Source organism: Rousettus aegyptiacus, unplaced genomic scaffold, assembly GCF_014176215.1.
Source record: "Rousettus aegyptiacus isolate mRouAeg1 unplaced genomic scaffold, mRouAeg1.p scaffold_m13_p_8, whole genome shotgun sequence".
NCBI classification, from domain to species: Eukaryota; Metazoa; Chordata; class Mammalia; order Chiroptera; family Pteropodidae; genus Rousettus; species Rousettus aegyptiacus.
Window position 1 is genome coordinate 105,061,968 of NW_023416311.1, and position 15,868 is coordinate 105,077,835.

At 46.1% G+C, this 15,868-nt stretch overlaps 1 protein-coding gene and 1 long non-coding RNA gene across 3 annotated transcripts in view; both read right to left on the bottom strand.

Annotated features, from left to right (window-relative positions):
* The window catches only part of TRIO (trio Rho guanine nucleotide exchange factor), a 300,662-nt gene that overhangs the window by 149,721 nt on the left and 135,073 nt on the right, over positions 1-15,868 (bottom strand). For both annotated transcript variants that reach the window (XR_004952348.1, XM_016152143.2), the window contains exons 9-10: positions 12,109-12,339; positions 1,223-1,345 (exon numbers count right to left, since the gene is read on the bottom strand). Coding sequence is in view for 1 of the 2 variants with exons in the window: in XM_016152143.2 (XP_016007629.2) it covers positions 1,223-1,345; positions 12,109-12,339 (354 nt within the window). In the remaining variant the exon portion in view is untranslated. The remainder of the gene's footprint in view (positions 1-1,222; positions 1,346-12,108; positions 12,340-15,868) is intronic.
* LOC118606399 lies at positions 6,887-12,098 on the bottom strand. Its single transcript, XR_004952349.1, has 2 exons — positions 10,927-12,098; positions 6,887-10,320 (listed from the first exon to the last, which is right to left on the bottom strand). It is a non-coding gene; the product is annotated as an uncharacterized LOC118606399 (long non-coding RNA).

The window sequence follows — 15,868 nt, forward strand, 5'->3', positions numbered from 1 at the left end:
GTACATTTACAATCTTCCTTTTAAAATTGAAGGCCCTCTTTATTTCTTTTAAGTTTATTTGCTTAATATTACTATTCCTGTAAGTTTTTTTTTTTTTGGGGGAGGGGGCATCCTATTTGCCTGATGGGTCTTTTTCTAATACTTTAAAATTTTAAATTTCCTGGATATTTATGTTTTAGGCATGCTCTCTGAAAAAAATGCATAGCATAATTTTTAAAAGAGAGTCAATCAAAAAATTTTCCTTTTAACAAGTATAATTTATTTTGTGTTACCGTAATTACTGATATTCAGGGACAAGTTACATCCTGCTTTGTGATATTATGATTTTTTCTTGTTCTCACTCTTTTGGCTTCCAGCTGATGCATTTATCTGAGTGTTTATCTGATTTTCTGTTCTTCTTTTCCCTTTACACTTATTTGAAAGTGATGCCTTCTGTCCCTAGATGTTTCATGGTCATTCGAAAGCTGCTAACACGCACACCGAATCTGCGAATCCGCCACAAACAGTAACTCCTGCCCGCCTCCTCAAAACACCTTCCCATCTTCCGTGTCAGTGGCCTGGTCCTGTGGTTCCGTCTTGTTTGTAACTACACCGCGAATTCACTGTCTTCGGTTTAAATGGTCAGCCCTTTGAGACTTCCGAATGTATTTACCAACCTACTTGCTCGTTGCTGATTCCAGTCCTTCTGCTTTACTTCCTCTCTCAGACCCCTAACTGTGTCTATTTTTCAGACAAGAGAGTTAACCTCAGAAATGTTAGGAGATTTTCCCAAAATCACACAGCTAGTGAGCGGTGCAGCCAACGCTCGAACTGCACAAACCCCATGCTCTGGGCACACCCCAGCGTGTGCCTCCGGATCCTACACACACACACACATATAAAAGGACAAGAAATGCTGGCCCATCGTTACAGAAATGCAGGGACTGTTGTTCCCTGATTATGAATTGAAATTTCACACACGAGTCAACAAACACTGGTACAATAAATATCCAAGATGTTTTTCTGTTTCAAGAATATCACATTTTTCAAAAGGGTCAACTGATTAAATCATCTTTCTGCATCAGCAATGACAAGTTCATTCTGAAATCTGAGTACCATCTCTTCTGAGACACCTTTAAACACATCTAGCCGAGGCCAAGTCATCTCAGAGGCAGTTACAACAGTCATTCAGAACCAACCACCTAGGTACTTATGGAGAAAACGGTGAACATCACTGTTTTACCTGCGCTACTTCCTCAAAATCTTCATGACGTTTCTGCAAAGCTCTGGCCCGATGCAGAGATTTCCCCACACCTGTGTGCTTGCTCAGGAACGCTTCCCCGTGGTTCTCGATCCAGTCCAGCACCTAAAAAGAAAATGAGCACATGTTCCATAAAAAGTGTTCCACCTCGTTCGAGGTTCAGGACGGTGCACTGAAGATATTTTCTGTTGTCAAAACTCTGTAAGAAATAAAAAGAAGAAAAAGAAAAATCGGAAGCAATTGTGTACTAATCTAACACACCTGAGAACTGCATTTCCTCACAGCTTTCTCACCACGATTTTAATCAGCCCTTACTTTAAATATGTAAATCTATGTATAAATGTTACATGCGACGATTAAATAAATCTCACCTCATTTTATGCATGATTGAGTGGCAAAACTGACTGAGTTTTGTATAAGAAAGTAGTTATCAAGCCACATGGGACCAATTTAGCTTAACATTTTTATAAAAATCAAAGCTTCACAACTCAGGCAATTCGAGTTTAATTGCAGAGTTAATGTGTTCCTGTTTCTTCAGAAGACTTAAAACAGACGTAAAACCTAAAACAACAAAACACTTAAAGGCCTCTGTCCTGGTGCTGAAGATCATTTATTTTATAAACTAAGCTGCTGTGAAAGCTAAACATTCCATGAATTTAATTACTTAAAAGTGCTTGTTGAAATCCACTACATTTAAAAAAAAAAAAAAAGTGAAAGTAAAGTCGTGCACTCTGATGTTTTTAAGTTTATAGTCGGGACTGTGTAGGCCTCTGGCTCCTGGACTTGAGAAAACACCCATGATATCTAACAAAATATTCACACTGCATCAAATGCATGCTTTGTCGCTTTCTGATGGAGGAAAAAAATGAAGTCAGTGACATCTTTAGCTAAAAGTCTAGCTAAAAGATGTTATTTAAATATACTTGTTAATGTTCCTCTAAAGCACCAAGGGCTGCCTGTGCTCTGCGTTTAAGTAAAGATGGTAACTATGCATAAGGAGAGGGACAGGTCTGGGACAATGGTCTAACGGGCAACCTGGAAGTGGACCAGTCACAGCTCTCTGCTAACAGCAAACGAAGGGCCCCAATGTGGGGTTTACTGCTACGCAGAGGATTCCACACCCTTTGTCACCTGCGCTATAGGAAGGTCACCCATGCTGACAGCTACAAGGAAAAGAGGCAGCTGGTGAGGGCCAGAGTCCCCTGTCTAGGGACAAGAGGACTTGTTCTCTGCTGCTCCAAACCGGTGACCTTCAGAAGCCGAGAGACTGAGTGGGGGTCCTTTCTGCATAGGGTTGAGCAAAGTTAGCAGTACCTGTAAAGAAAATGGCTTCGAGCCTGAAGAAATCTCTGGTGGTCCTCTGTCAGGACCCTTACGGAATTAGCAGAAGCTGCGAGCAGAAGCGTGAGCATGCGGGAGGGTGGGTGGGCATGGAGACCAAGTCTCGCAGTGGGCACTCGGGTCAAAGCGGCACATTCGCCTTATTGAGATAGTTCGCTCGCTTCTGAACCCTTTCTGTCAACACCACCACTCTGCCAGTCAGCGGGGGTCACACTGTCAGAGTAATTCTTACTGGACCCGTTTGTACTCCATCAGCTCAGTCCATCCTCATTTCTAGCGCCCCACGCTCGAGCGCAGGGTCCCGCTGTGTGCCCTTGGGCAAGCTCCTCATCGCCTCTGCGCTGTAGCTCCCTTACCTGCTCAGGGGCCATAACCGTGCGGGGCTGTGACTGTTCAGAGATACCTGTGTTCAGCGCCTTGATTATCAGTGCGGCCGATACCTGGGACTTGTGCCGCCCTCCCCCTAAACCATAACCCACGGCAGGCTTCCATCCAATGGTAAGCTCTCTATAGCACAGGCTATAAATATCCCAGAGCTTTTTACCTAGTGCACTTACTACATTATTTTCCTTTCCTGAGATGAGGGAGAGAAACCTTTAGGAGCCTCATCAGTAGGTCGTGTGATGCTCACTGCCTGACTTCAAGGCAGACATGAAACTGCTGAGTTCTTTACACCACGAGCTCTTAGGACAGATTTTAAAATACGTATTTTAAAATTCACTCCTAAAGAAATGTCTAACGACAACTTCGAGATATCTCAACCTCAAAGAATGGATTTAGTTAATGGAATGAGGCCGACAGCAGGCAGAAGACAAGGATCAAATATTTTAAGAATGAAAATAATTTAGAGCTCTAAGTTAACACCTACGACATGGTCCACCTGCCTTAGCAGATCTGCGTAGAAGGCTGGGAGACTTTTTTTTTTAATCATAACTATAGTATATCCTGTATATTCCTCAACTGTAAAAAGAAAAATGAAGCCATAGGTAAGCTGCAAACCTGATGATTACTGGCAGCTCAATAGAGACTCAAAATTAGACACAATTTCAAAAAGTAAAGGATTGACATTATTTGGCATAAATGGTTGGAAAAAGCAAAAAGCAGTATTTTAAAAATAATAGTGATTTGTTTTTTAGGCCTAAGAAAAATGTTTCCAGAAGCATGAGTTGGAAGTAAAAGCTATTATGAACCATCTGCTCAGGTTATCATGGGCATTTTTCTTTTATCAGTGGTTCCTTTAGACAAAAACTGTAAATACCAGATGAAAGTATATTTCCGACAAATATGAAAACAATTCAAAGAACGGTGTACACATTACAAGCATTTTATTAAAAAGAGCAACAATCATGAAATCTAACTCATGTTCAAAACCAAACTCTTCCACATGCTTTTACTTCTTTGTAAGTCAGAGGGTGTTTCCGGATTGCCAAGGAATTCTGAATAGAGACTTGTCCAAGGAGCATTTTAAAGACATGTCTGCGAAATCTTTCAATTTTAAAACATAAAAGTACTTGCAAAATAGGGGGCTTCCTCAACCTAGTCCAGCCAGCTGTCTCCCAACCTCAGCTACGGCCGCTGCTGTCAGCGCTCTGAATGCGACCTCAACCCCAGGAACAACAAGACTGGCACAGGACTTGCTGCCAGACACAAGGAGGGCGAAAGCGGTTCCTTCCCCACGGGCTACGGGGCTCAAGGCAGAAGGCAAAGCTGGGAGGCCGACCCCGCCTCCCTCTCGGTTCACAAGGTGTGGCGCACAGACCACGCCTCTGTCCTGGGGACCCTGTAATGGACACAGGGTACAGTGCAAAGACCATGCCTCTGCCCGTCACTGCCCCCAACGGACACAGTGACAGCCCAAGGTCAAGGAGTGAGCCACCAACACCTGACCATCTCTTAGCATCGCACGTCAGATCGGCAGGAAGTCCTACAGATTGTTTAGCTTAACTCCCTGTTTGTAATTACAGGATTGAACACGATGAGGGCGAATATGATTACGCTCATTTCTTAACTAATGATGACGTTGCTGTCAGCATGGCGCTCTAGGGTGCTGTCGGCAAAAACTAGAGAAGGCCTCTGACACAGAACAGCCAAGAACACATCAAGCCAGTCTATTTTTAGTGGTAATTCAGGACCCAAAGAGAATTTGGAGAAAATATACAAACATCTGTCAATTCCAGCTACTGTTTTAAAGAGACAATACAGTGTTTTCTGTCATAATGAGCCCCTTCTAAGTCACATTTTATGCACATAAGAATGAAAATAAGCTCTTCTGAGTCCACATTCAGAAAAAAAAAAAACCTTACAATTACATGAAGCAAATGAAAAATAATGGTACTGCTAAAAATAACTCTGCATTTGTTCTTTATATAAAATCAGAATTTTTCCAGTTGCAAAATATGAATATCCTCCCTGCCCTACATTACCTACTGACCCAAAATTTACCTAGTTTCACTTATTTTAGTTACTTCCTGGTCAACCTGTTGACTTTTATTTAAATCACTAGGGATGCTGATGTAGAAATGGACATATCGTTTCCAGTTTTGCTCTTAACCAAGTGCCACTGAAAGAAACAGTTAATCAGAGGCCTCCTGATCATCGAATTAATGGTATTTTAGTCATTATAACAAAGAATGACTGATCCACCAAGCAATGTCCCTTCGAATTTGCTAAGTGTAAACAGGTGACCAAAAAGGAGGCCTCCGTGCAGGGACTGTTAATTTTTATTAACGTCTGGTCCTTAGCGTTGCTGTGACGATATCCAATACCATACTATTAATATATCCACAAAGTTTAAAATCACAAATGAAGGAATACGCTGAGTTTCAATTACTAGACTCCGTATACCCATCCTACCTTAGGCTGCCGGACGCTTTTCATCCCAAAAGCTCGGAGTGTATTTCAGCCCTGGAGCCAGCCTCTCGGTCTCCTTAAGTAGATGTTTTCCCTCAACAGTGACGGGTGGGCGCCCAACTGCAGCTTTTAAGAAGGGCCTTTCCTTGCCTCACCCCAAAAGCCCCACGTAAGTGTTTAAGAAACAGGTCAATTCAATTTTACTGATTAGCTCCCACGTGAAGCTTCTCCCTCAGGTCAACAACGGTGACGCAGTTAAAAACCCACAAGACTTCTGGGAGCCTCGGCCGAGTCACGTGACTCTTTCGAGGCTTGGTTTTACCGCCCGGAAAACGAGGGGCTTGGCCTGACACGGTCGCAGGGGTTCTGCGTTCTGCGATGTGCACGGCGTAACTCGTGCAGCGAAAAGAAACGGACATAAAGTCGATGCACATCTGAGGGGCGAGGGGGGTCCGTCACTCACGGCCGCTGACAGTGATGACAGTTCCCGCCCCGGCCCCTGCATTTCTTTCTCTCTCTCCGCTGGAGCCTAGAGCTCTCTGTTTCTTCATTCACTGTACTTCAAAAGTAAAATTAAGTTTCGTTCTAAAAATATATATATAATTATTCTTAGTATGGAAAAATCTTTTTTAAAACGTTTTCTAGAAGATTCCAAAGTATGCTAAGCCTAATGCTCACTTGGGAAAAGGAGCTATCGAAAAACGCAAGCCCTCCAGCGAATGTATGATACAGAACCTAAATGCCCTGCACTGCGAGGGCTGCTTCTGCTTAACGAACACGAGCACGTGGAATGTCACCTCATGCCCCTTCCTGGCTTGACGGGAACAGGTCGAACCAATGAAGGGCTCCGAAAGGGGTGAACAGGCTTTTAACATGTTACACGATCCATCCATTCACCCATCTCCCTCCTCAAAATATGTGAATCGCCAGTCCTCCTGTTTAGTGCCCCGGTTTTAAATACATAAGCACGTGAAATGTAAGGAAAACAAAAAAGCTTGGGAAGGGAGAGAGAGAAAAGAAGAAAAGTCGGCAGGTTATTATTCATGTGAACAGTTTCGCGTTGGCTACTCCCATGAAAGCCCAGCAAAACTGTCACTCTGCCAACACAAGTTCATTCTTTTAGTAATTTTCTCAACTTTGACAAATTATTCATCTCATTCCCCTCGACCTTTCAGGACTGACTCCACCACTGAGACTGACTTTTCTCCCACACAAAATAAAAGTGAGAGGAGAGGAAACAAGGGGAGAGGATGAGAAGCAGGGGGCCCCCCCGCGGCCTCGGCCACACCCAGCTGCACTCCTCCAGGATAAAACCACTGGCCTCTCCAGGGTGTCCTATGGGGAGCAGGGCTGAGCAGCTGGGCCAACAGAAAGTGCGCTTTGGCCTGACTGAGTTTTTTAAAATGTCATCACTGTAACATTATTTATTCAAATGTAGTTATTTTGGTATTTAAGTTTTTTTTTTTTTTTTTTAAGGGAGGAAAAATCCCTGTATTTTCCTGGTGGAATGAAATGGCTCAAAATGGTATATTTAGGTACTTTTCAAACATTTATTATTGACCTAAAGACAAAATATGATAAATCTGTTCTAAGGATTATCTGTCAATCCCCAGTATGGAGCTGTCACAATGTGACTGCAGATAACTCATTAAAAACTATGAAATTACTGCAAAGTAGCGGGATTTATAACTCGGCCATTTAAAAAATAAAATGACACCATCGAGTGAAAAAAAATATTTTTATCATTCTCAGTTTGGAAATAAATGTAAAAGGAAGTTATCTAAGGAAAATCTTCATAGGTCCAGGTAACATTATCTGGGAAACTAAAGTTATTACAGATTACGTCTGCTTGATGGACCATATATGTGTACAGGTGCATGCATGGCATCTTCCCTGCCCCCCTAATCCCCTGGCACTTCCCTCTTGGGGGGCCTGGCAATGTGGATGACACTCAGTAAGAAGGGGTCCCAAGCGGCTTGGGTTTGTTCTTGGCTCTGCCCACTCCCGGTCACCCTGCCTCTGGAGCATGTGTGTCCTCGAGGGCTTGACGGCCTCAGTTTTCTGGTCACTTCTGATCTCCCTCAGACCCTGGGCTCCTGCTTCCGGTGCTTCTGGCTCACGGCGCCGCTCACACACCCTGCATTCTCGTGTTGCATCTGCTTTGGGGAGAGAGGGAGCCATCCCTTTCCCAGCCCTTTCGGCTTCCACCGGGATAAAAGATCTCATCACACTTGCAAAATTCTCATGCACCAAAATTATCCCTTCCTTCCTCAGCCCCCCTAAACCCCCCAGTTTCGATCAAAGTTCCTCAGGCAGATCTCCTAGGTGCATTACTTGATTCCAGTATAAGGCCAACCCTCCTCCGTTCCGGAATAAATGAAGAAACTTTTCGCACAATTAGGGAATGCTTAACTTTTGTTTATTCACTCAACAAATACTGATCATCTATGATCCCAGACACCTGGGAAACACCAGGGAATGAAACCACAGACGGCTGCCCCCGTGGACCTCGCGCTTCTGCCGAGGCCTCTCCGTGACGCGCGTGGGCGTCCACGACGGCAATGCCAGCTCCCTCGCCTCCAGCCCGGCTCATTGCGCTGCACCCAGTGTAACGGATGCAACCTCTCTGAGCCAAGTGGGGTCTGTCGCACACTGCCACCCTCGCCCAGCTGCCCGCGGCGTCGCGTCAAAATGCCCTGCCTGCAGGCCCTTCACGGTCTGGACTCAACGTGCTGCGATGGGGAAAGCAGAGGAAGGACACACTCGTGAGCACCCGCCGAGCACCGGGCTGAGCCGGGTGCCACACAGATGTGCCCTCGCCTGGCCCTCGGAGCCATTCACAAGTCACTCCGGGCCCTGGCACCAATGCGCGGCACTCAGTCGCGGTTCACTGTGTTCCTGCGATGCTGTCCTAAGTCTTACAGAGGCCAGGCCCAAGCCTCCATTGTGGAGGTCGCCTTTCCAGCGCCAGCTCGTGCCTCCCCATGTCTCCGTTCTGCCCACGGAGGCTGCTCCCTGGACGGGCCCTGCCCTGTGGTGTCTCTGCTCTGCTTGCACGTCCTGCTGCCCGCCCCTCAACCTGCTGACCCTGACCTTCTACTCACCCTTCAGAGGCTGGCTCACACCCTGCCTCTCCCACGAAGACTTCCCTGGTGTTGTGTGCACCTCTACCACAGGCCTCTATATGTCCTTGTACACTAGGCCCTTAAAGTTTGAGAAGAATACAGACAAAGCTCCCAGGAGCCCCCAAACCTGCACGAGTTGCTGAAGCACAGAGCTGTCCCCTCAGAGTGCAGGCACAAGGGAGGCAGGTGACAGACGAGGGTACCCCATTCTGGGTAGCGCCTTGGTAGGCATGACGAACAGATGCTTTAGGACAGTTACACGTGACAATAGCCAAAGCCATAAATGATAAACCTGAGTGTGTTCGGGTCTAATTTACTAGACTATTAAATCATCTACTCTTACTAGATCACAATTCCTTGAGCAAAGGAACTTTGAGCTACTCAACATATTTACCTTTGCTCCTTCCGGAATGTCACACATTAAGATATTTGGGGGCGGGGGTGCGGAGTGAAGTGTGAATGAAAAGAACCTAGAACGGGCTGAATGTGCTTGACCATCTTTCCAGAATGTTAGTTAATGGCACAACAGCAACCTGGAGAAAGTTCTTCGAGAGATAACTCGGTGCAGACGACACACCAGCAGGGAAGCTGAGGGCTTTTCTAGGTGCTCTCCCTGCCTGAGCTTGTTTTGGGGGAGTCAGCCCACACAGTGCGGATTCCCAAGGCTCATTCACCTCACCCGACGTGCGGGGCTAACTAGATCCCACCCTTTCAAGAGGCACGTGACTGAACGGGTGCGCGGGAAAGGGAGTCAATGGCTTCCTGACGTGGATCACTTACAGCCTCTCCTATAAACGATCTTGTTTTGCTAAATGAGAGCATACTCTAAACTGAAAAGCACCGCCTAACAGTAACCCAAGGGTCCATTAATTCAACCAAACGTCCACTGGGGGAGGCTCTAGCAGAAAACAAGGTGACGGGCCATGTGGACTATCTGATCACTAAAAAACATGACACGGTCCTGGTTTTATGTTAACAGTGGTTAAGTAGCTAGCATGCGCGTTTGGGCGAATTTCGCCACCCCCGCCCCCAACCCCATCCTTTGATCTGGACAAGTGCTGAGTGCTACGGGAAGTAGCTTTACCCGTCCCCAGACCACAGCGCCTGGCTCCCACCCGAAACAGCCTCCGCACAGAAATCATGACACTGCCTTTGCTTGGTATGGAAAAATTCACCACTAAAGCAAAATTACTAGCGTTTTAAAAGCCGAATCGCCATGCACCCACCCCGTGCCCCCCACAGCAGGGGGACACGGCTCACAGCCGCCCCCACCCCGTGCCCCCCACAGCAGGGGGACACGGCTCACAGCCGCCCCCACCCCGTGCCCCCCACAGCAGGGGGACACGGTTCACAGCCGCGCACCTTTCGTTTTTCCGACGCGTGCACGCACTGCTGAAGGGCTGTTCTCACAGGAACGTCCTCATCCCGAACCTGCTGCGTGGTGAGCCGCGTTCCTCACCGACAGATGCCGTATCGTCGCCCAAAACAACCAAACCAAAACCGCTTGCGGAGTCTCCAGTTGGCTTATTATATTTTTGTATTTACACGTTTATCTTCTGCTGATGTCTTTCTAAAGTTTTCCTATTTTTTTCCTCATTTATTCTCAGCTAACCTCTCCTGCTTCATGCTCGATACGGCAAACATTTCCGCGTGTTGCAATTTCTTGAGTTTCAGAAACACATTCTTGGTTCGCATAGATTCCTTTGAGGTCGTGTTTGCTTTGCTTCATCTTATCAACTTTGCTCCTTGCTTCCCAAGTCTAGCCTACAGAACAATTTCCAGTTTGCATTACAAGTCTAAACCATTTTTGATCACCTAATCAACAAAACGTTTCCCTTAAAGAGCAAACACCTGTTTTCCGTGGACTAACAGGGCCCTGTATGCAATGTGCACTGCAAACACCTTCTCCTGCAGACATCCACCCAACCGCCATTCTTGGGGAAAAAAGCGAGCTTAAAGAACTGGCCTCCTGATTGTCATCATTACCTTTGTACATACAAAACTGGATGTTTGCTATCTTCCAATTCAAACGCATTAAGCATTTGGCACTAAATGAGAAGGCTGCGCCTCGCAGCCCATTCCCACAGGCTCCTCCTTTCTCACGCCTGCCAGACATAAACGGCCCAGTGAACGGGGCCCCAAGGGGCCACGGGGCGCAGTTTTAAGGGGGAGCTCCAGCTGCTGCTTCAGACACAAGTTCGGGATGTGTGTCGTCCAGGGATAGGTGGTAGACCCTTGATCAAAGGACAAAGGTGGGCAGGAAAACCCTTTAATAATTACCCTGATAATTTACACCCTTTAATGATTTAAACTACCAACAGTTCACGGTTTGTGAAAGTTTTTGGACACTTACGGAAACCTAGTACTCACGCTTTCAACCTTAGGACTTCGGGTCTCACAGTAACTCCTGGGCTTTTTGACCCTGCCCGCCTCTCGCTCCTTGCTTTATGTTCTTTCTCTGGCAATTAACTCCTTTGACTAAAACAACATTGCAGAGAAGCATGAATCACGTCAAAATCATCGTTCCTAAAGCACTCTGTATATGCAATGTTCAGAGAACGCAAAAACCAGAAGTAGAATCAAAATGTGTGTGAAAATTAAAAATTATGGCACAATGAAAAGTATTCTGAACTCACCAGATCCGCTGCGTGAGGAATAATGGTCAATAACCAGGGAGAACCTGTGTGTTTATCAGAACGGGGCCCGACTTTCCACAGCCTCAGCCCACTCAGCAGAAAACCCACTCGCCTCCCTACGAGGCTGGGGGGTAGGGGAGAGGGAAAGCTGAGTTCCTACGTGTCTGGACAACGCACCTGGGCTCCTGGCCGACCGGGGGAAGCGTGGCCTCGTTCCAGACCCAGCGCTGCGGCTTCACGTCAGCTGCCTCGTGGCCAGGAGCACCCCTGCACCCCCAGATCTCCTCACCCCCCAAGGTGATGCCTCAGTCACTCCCTTGTTCTTCCCTTTCTTTTAGCGCAAGGACACAACTATTATCTTACTTATCGTTAAAACTGTATCATGTTTTATATGCTCCCAGTTTTAATCCTTAAGGCCCTGGTCGCAGGACAAACTCCCTTACCCCATAAGGAGACACACAGTATGGGGCCTGGGTTTTTACTCTTATTCTTGTAACAACAACAATAGCCAAAGGGACGCCAACTGCTTACGAATGAAGAGCCACTTTTCACTACTCAGACAGCTGTCTATACGGACCTACTGTGCTCCACGGACTGCACCACCTACCACTTGGAAAGAGAGGCGTGATTAGCTCATGCTGGAGTCATCGGACAGCAGACAGAGCCCACATTATACGAACACCCCAGCGTACGCGCCGCCGGCATTACTCTCGTACGTAAATCCATGACCTGCTTCAAGAAGAAAACTCAGTCTCCAGTCAGGGCCCAGGATCGTCTGACGCGTTCCCTGCGCACGAGCTAGTGAGTGGCTTTCACCCTCTCCAGCAGCACAGAGAAGCCCGGCGGTGGGACGGGCGCGCCCCCGGACTCCACCTGCAGATCGCCCCCCGCCGGACGAGCGCTGCCCGGGACCCACCTGCTGAACGTCCTGCTGGAAAACACAGAGCTGCAGCCTCTGGTGCAGCCGGACCTTGCGGTGCTGCCAGATGTTCTCGAGCTGCCGCTGGTGGTGCAGCACCTCGTGGATGACGTCGAGGACGTGGTGCACGGCCTTGGAGTAGTTGGCGGAGGCCGTGAGGGAATCGGAGCTGCCAGGAGTCAAGGGCCGCTGGAGCTTGTCGAGGAGCGACTTCCCGTCCTGGCTCACCTGCCCAGAAAACGGACGAGCGGTTATGAACGAGAGGTCGCCCCGGCCACGCTGCAGAGACACGTGGGCGCGCACACGCGCATGTACGCACACTCACACGCGCACACACTCACACACTCACAATCACAGACCGCGGTTCTACGCTCAGAGCCATATTTTATAAAGAACAAAATAACATTAAAGTCGAATCCAACAGTTAGTGATCCAACAACACCTCGAAAGCAAATGTGGCTAAAAGAACATTCGTTATCATAAAACACTGTAGTCGATGCTACTCTTAATGAATAAACACAGCATTTTGCCTTAAATGACATGTCAGCAAGTACAAAATTGCACTGCTGGGATATCTGTGAATTAAATTTTAAAAGTAATTATTTTCTCTTGAGATATTACATTAGAATACAACAATCACAGTGGAGCAAATTTTAATGCTGAATCTTAAAATCTCAGTTTTAAAAAAAATCAGCAATCCAGAACCAGGCAGGGAATATGTCCATAAACACTCTGACATAGTTGGATACAACATTACTTCACAAAAGAAAAAGAAAAATTTAAATGCCATTTTATTTGGTTCATTAACTTAAAAAAAGTAATGTTAATTAAAGCATCCTCATCTTTAAAAAGAGATGTCAGTTCATATTATGGCAGTTAACAATCGAAGAGCAATTAAATGAAAGTGCTCAGACTAACCAAAGAAGAGGGAGAAGAAATATGGAAAGAAAAGCATTATGGATTTTCCATTTTAAGAGATTAAGATTTAGGAATGTTTATGCCAGACGTGGTGGAAAAATACACGCCCTGATCAGACAATAAAAAGGGCGCGTGACCCGTCCAGTCACTGGGCTGTGTGATTCCAGGGCTTAAGGCCTCGGCACCGAGATCTCAGTGCTCAGACGCTTCTGAACCTCAGAACCTCGGCTTTCCACCCAGAGGAGGAGCGAACAGGAGCCTTGTTGTAGACCAGGGCTCAGGGGCTGGCCCTCCGGGTAAGGAGGCACGGGCTAGCGCCAGAAGCTTCTAGCAACCCCGCTCTGGCAGTGAGCGAGAGGGTGTGGAATTGTCTAATCTCTTCCTTTAATCCTCGTGCCGCGTTAAGTCGTGCTGGAATGTAACATTTTCCCCCAAGAGCTGCTTTCGCGATCTTTGTTGAAAGCGCTGACTGTTCGTTAGGAAGGCTGGCTATCCGCCTTCATAGATTAAAATGGATCTACCACACCAAGATGGCCAAATTTAAGTGGAAACAAGCCAAGCAGACGAAACCAAACAAAATAGGTAAAAAAAAGAACCACCTGGACCACTGAGCCCGGGTCAGGCATGTGTGAAAACAAAAAGAATGGGAATGTAAGTCTTCGAAGGCAGGGAGTTGCCCCAGGAGTTCCTGCAACTTGAGTGGGCGTGTCTGATTCGGTGACAGCGAGGAGGGGGGGCAGTGAGTGGCCTGCGGGCGGGACTCACTGTGACGGATTCGGAGAGGCAGGATAATACCTCAAAATAAATGTCCTGCTTTTTTTTGTAATTATCTCAGCAAGGCTCTATTTAACATGTAAACATACAGTTGTTTTTTTTTCTTGCCTATTTATAACATACACTGATTTTTCCGGGAAGGTAATTACCATGTTAATCAAGGCAAGAACTTTACAGGAGTTGCTTTTTCAAAATATCAGCACGACGATTCCATGCTCAGTGCGAGGCACCAATCCGCACGCCCGATCTGCATCCGTAGCTGCCACACTCATGATGGTTTTACATACATGGTCAGCATCTGATATCTGATGTTTTCTCTTCCAGTGCGCATGTAACTTGGGCATTTACAAACTGAAACGCATTTTATCACAATCACCCTTTGTCTCTAACTTCTATGTAGCAGATATGTAATTTATATAGACGTACGTATGTAAACTTTACGTGAGGATACATTGTTATCCAGCCGTTTTATTGCAGCAGGCATCATAAGCTTTCGTGAGGCGATGGGGGTGCAGCATCTCTTAGGACTGAGAACCAGTACTCCGACTCACGCATGTATTGTGTGCAGAGCCTCGAAAGGATTCCTTATGAACATCTCTATGTCTTACTCCTTAAAATATACAGAAGTCAGGAAATGTACACCAGAGCATATGGTCTGGTGAACATGTGTCAGATAAATATAGATTCGAGGGTGTGGCAGAAACTGACAGCTGCCTCCTCATAGTCCACCAGCCTCTCCTTGATAGCCGAACCCCTACGCTCAGGAACAGTAATACCCCAGCTGTAAAACTTAGTTCTCGGCTTTGCTTACAAGTAGAAGTATCCAGTATATAGAAGTAAAAAATGCTGAAGGGGGCTTCCCGGAAAGTAAGTGTTTAGGAGGCTGAGCACGCTCATTCCCCCGGCCTCTTTCTCCTCACTAATGCCAAGAACTTGGTGGAGATGGCTGGTGCTTCAGCAGTTATCGATGACCTTGAAGCAGCCTTAAGGATGGCAGCCCACCTGCTATAAAAGAGGCAAAGCAAAAGGACAAAGGGATCCAACAATCCTCTTACTGCCAGAGCTACCGCGTCAGCCCTGGCATGCCAGCACCGGGACTCTTCACTGGCAGGAAGCAAACCTGTATCTTCAGTCATTGTTTTGGATGTTAAGCCAGCACTACAAGATGACAAATGGGTCCTCAGCCCTCACCAAGTCTCCAAAGGTGTTTATGTAACATCACTCATATTTTACTACTGAGAAGGAATAAATAACCTCAGCCGGAATATTACCACGATCATGCTTTTCCTCGGATGTCTTTGTAACTGTGTGGCAGAGACTGAGAGCAGGTATTATTCCTAGGTAGAGACTGTGGCAGCAAAGTAGCATAAAGATTCTGGGCAAGAAAACACCTCTCGCATCCACTACGACCCGACAGCATGCAACTCCGAAAGGCAGGCTCAGATATCGCTTTTCTCCAGGGAACTTTTCAGAAATAATCCCATTTTATTTCAGTCTAGCTTTCTTAGATTTGTCAACCTAAAAGGTATTATTCAAGCACATAAAGGACATATATGTGCATTTTAGTAATTTTAGCAAAATGCCTTTGTCTTTGTAAGTATAGTAGTATTATGTAGGGGGAGAATATGGATTTTATGAGGACTACTGTCCCATTGTTTGGAAATAAAGATTTTTTTAAAATGGTACAGAATAGCCAGAAGAAAATCATTAAGAGAGTGAAAAGTATATGATGTAGCTTTGAATTTCTTAGGACCGGGTGAATTAATCTGCTTAAGTTATATGTTTTGTCTAAAAATGTTTGTAGCTTTTAGGCAGTCAAACCCCGTCCCACAGGGGAACAATAGCTGAAACTGTAAATCAACCTTTATCATCAAAAAGCAGAACTTCCACTGTAATTTTTAAACAGCTCAAACTGTGTCACTTTTTTATCCTGCTCTTTGTTCTTGAAATAAAATGCCTGGGGACTTGAATGGCAATGGAAGTTACATTTTACAAAGATTAACATTTTATAAACATATGAACTCATATGCTCGAATACTTAAATGAGTTAAAAGAAATGCAAGTC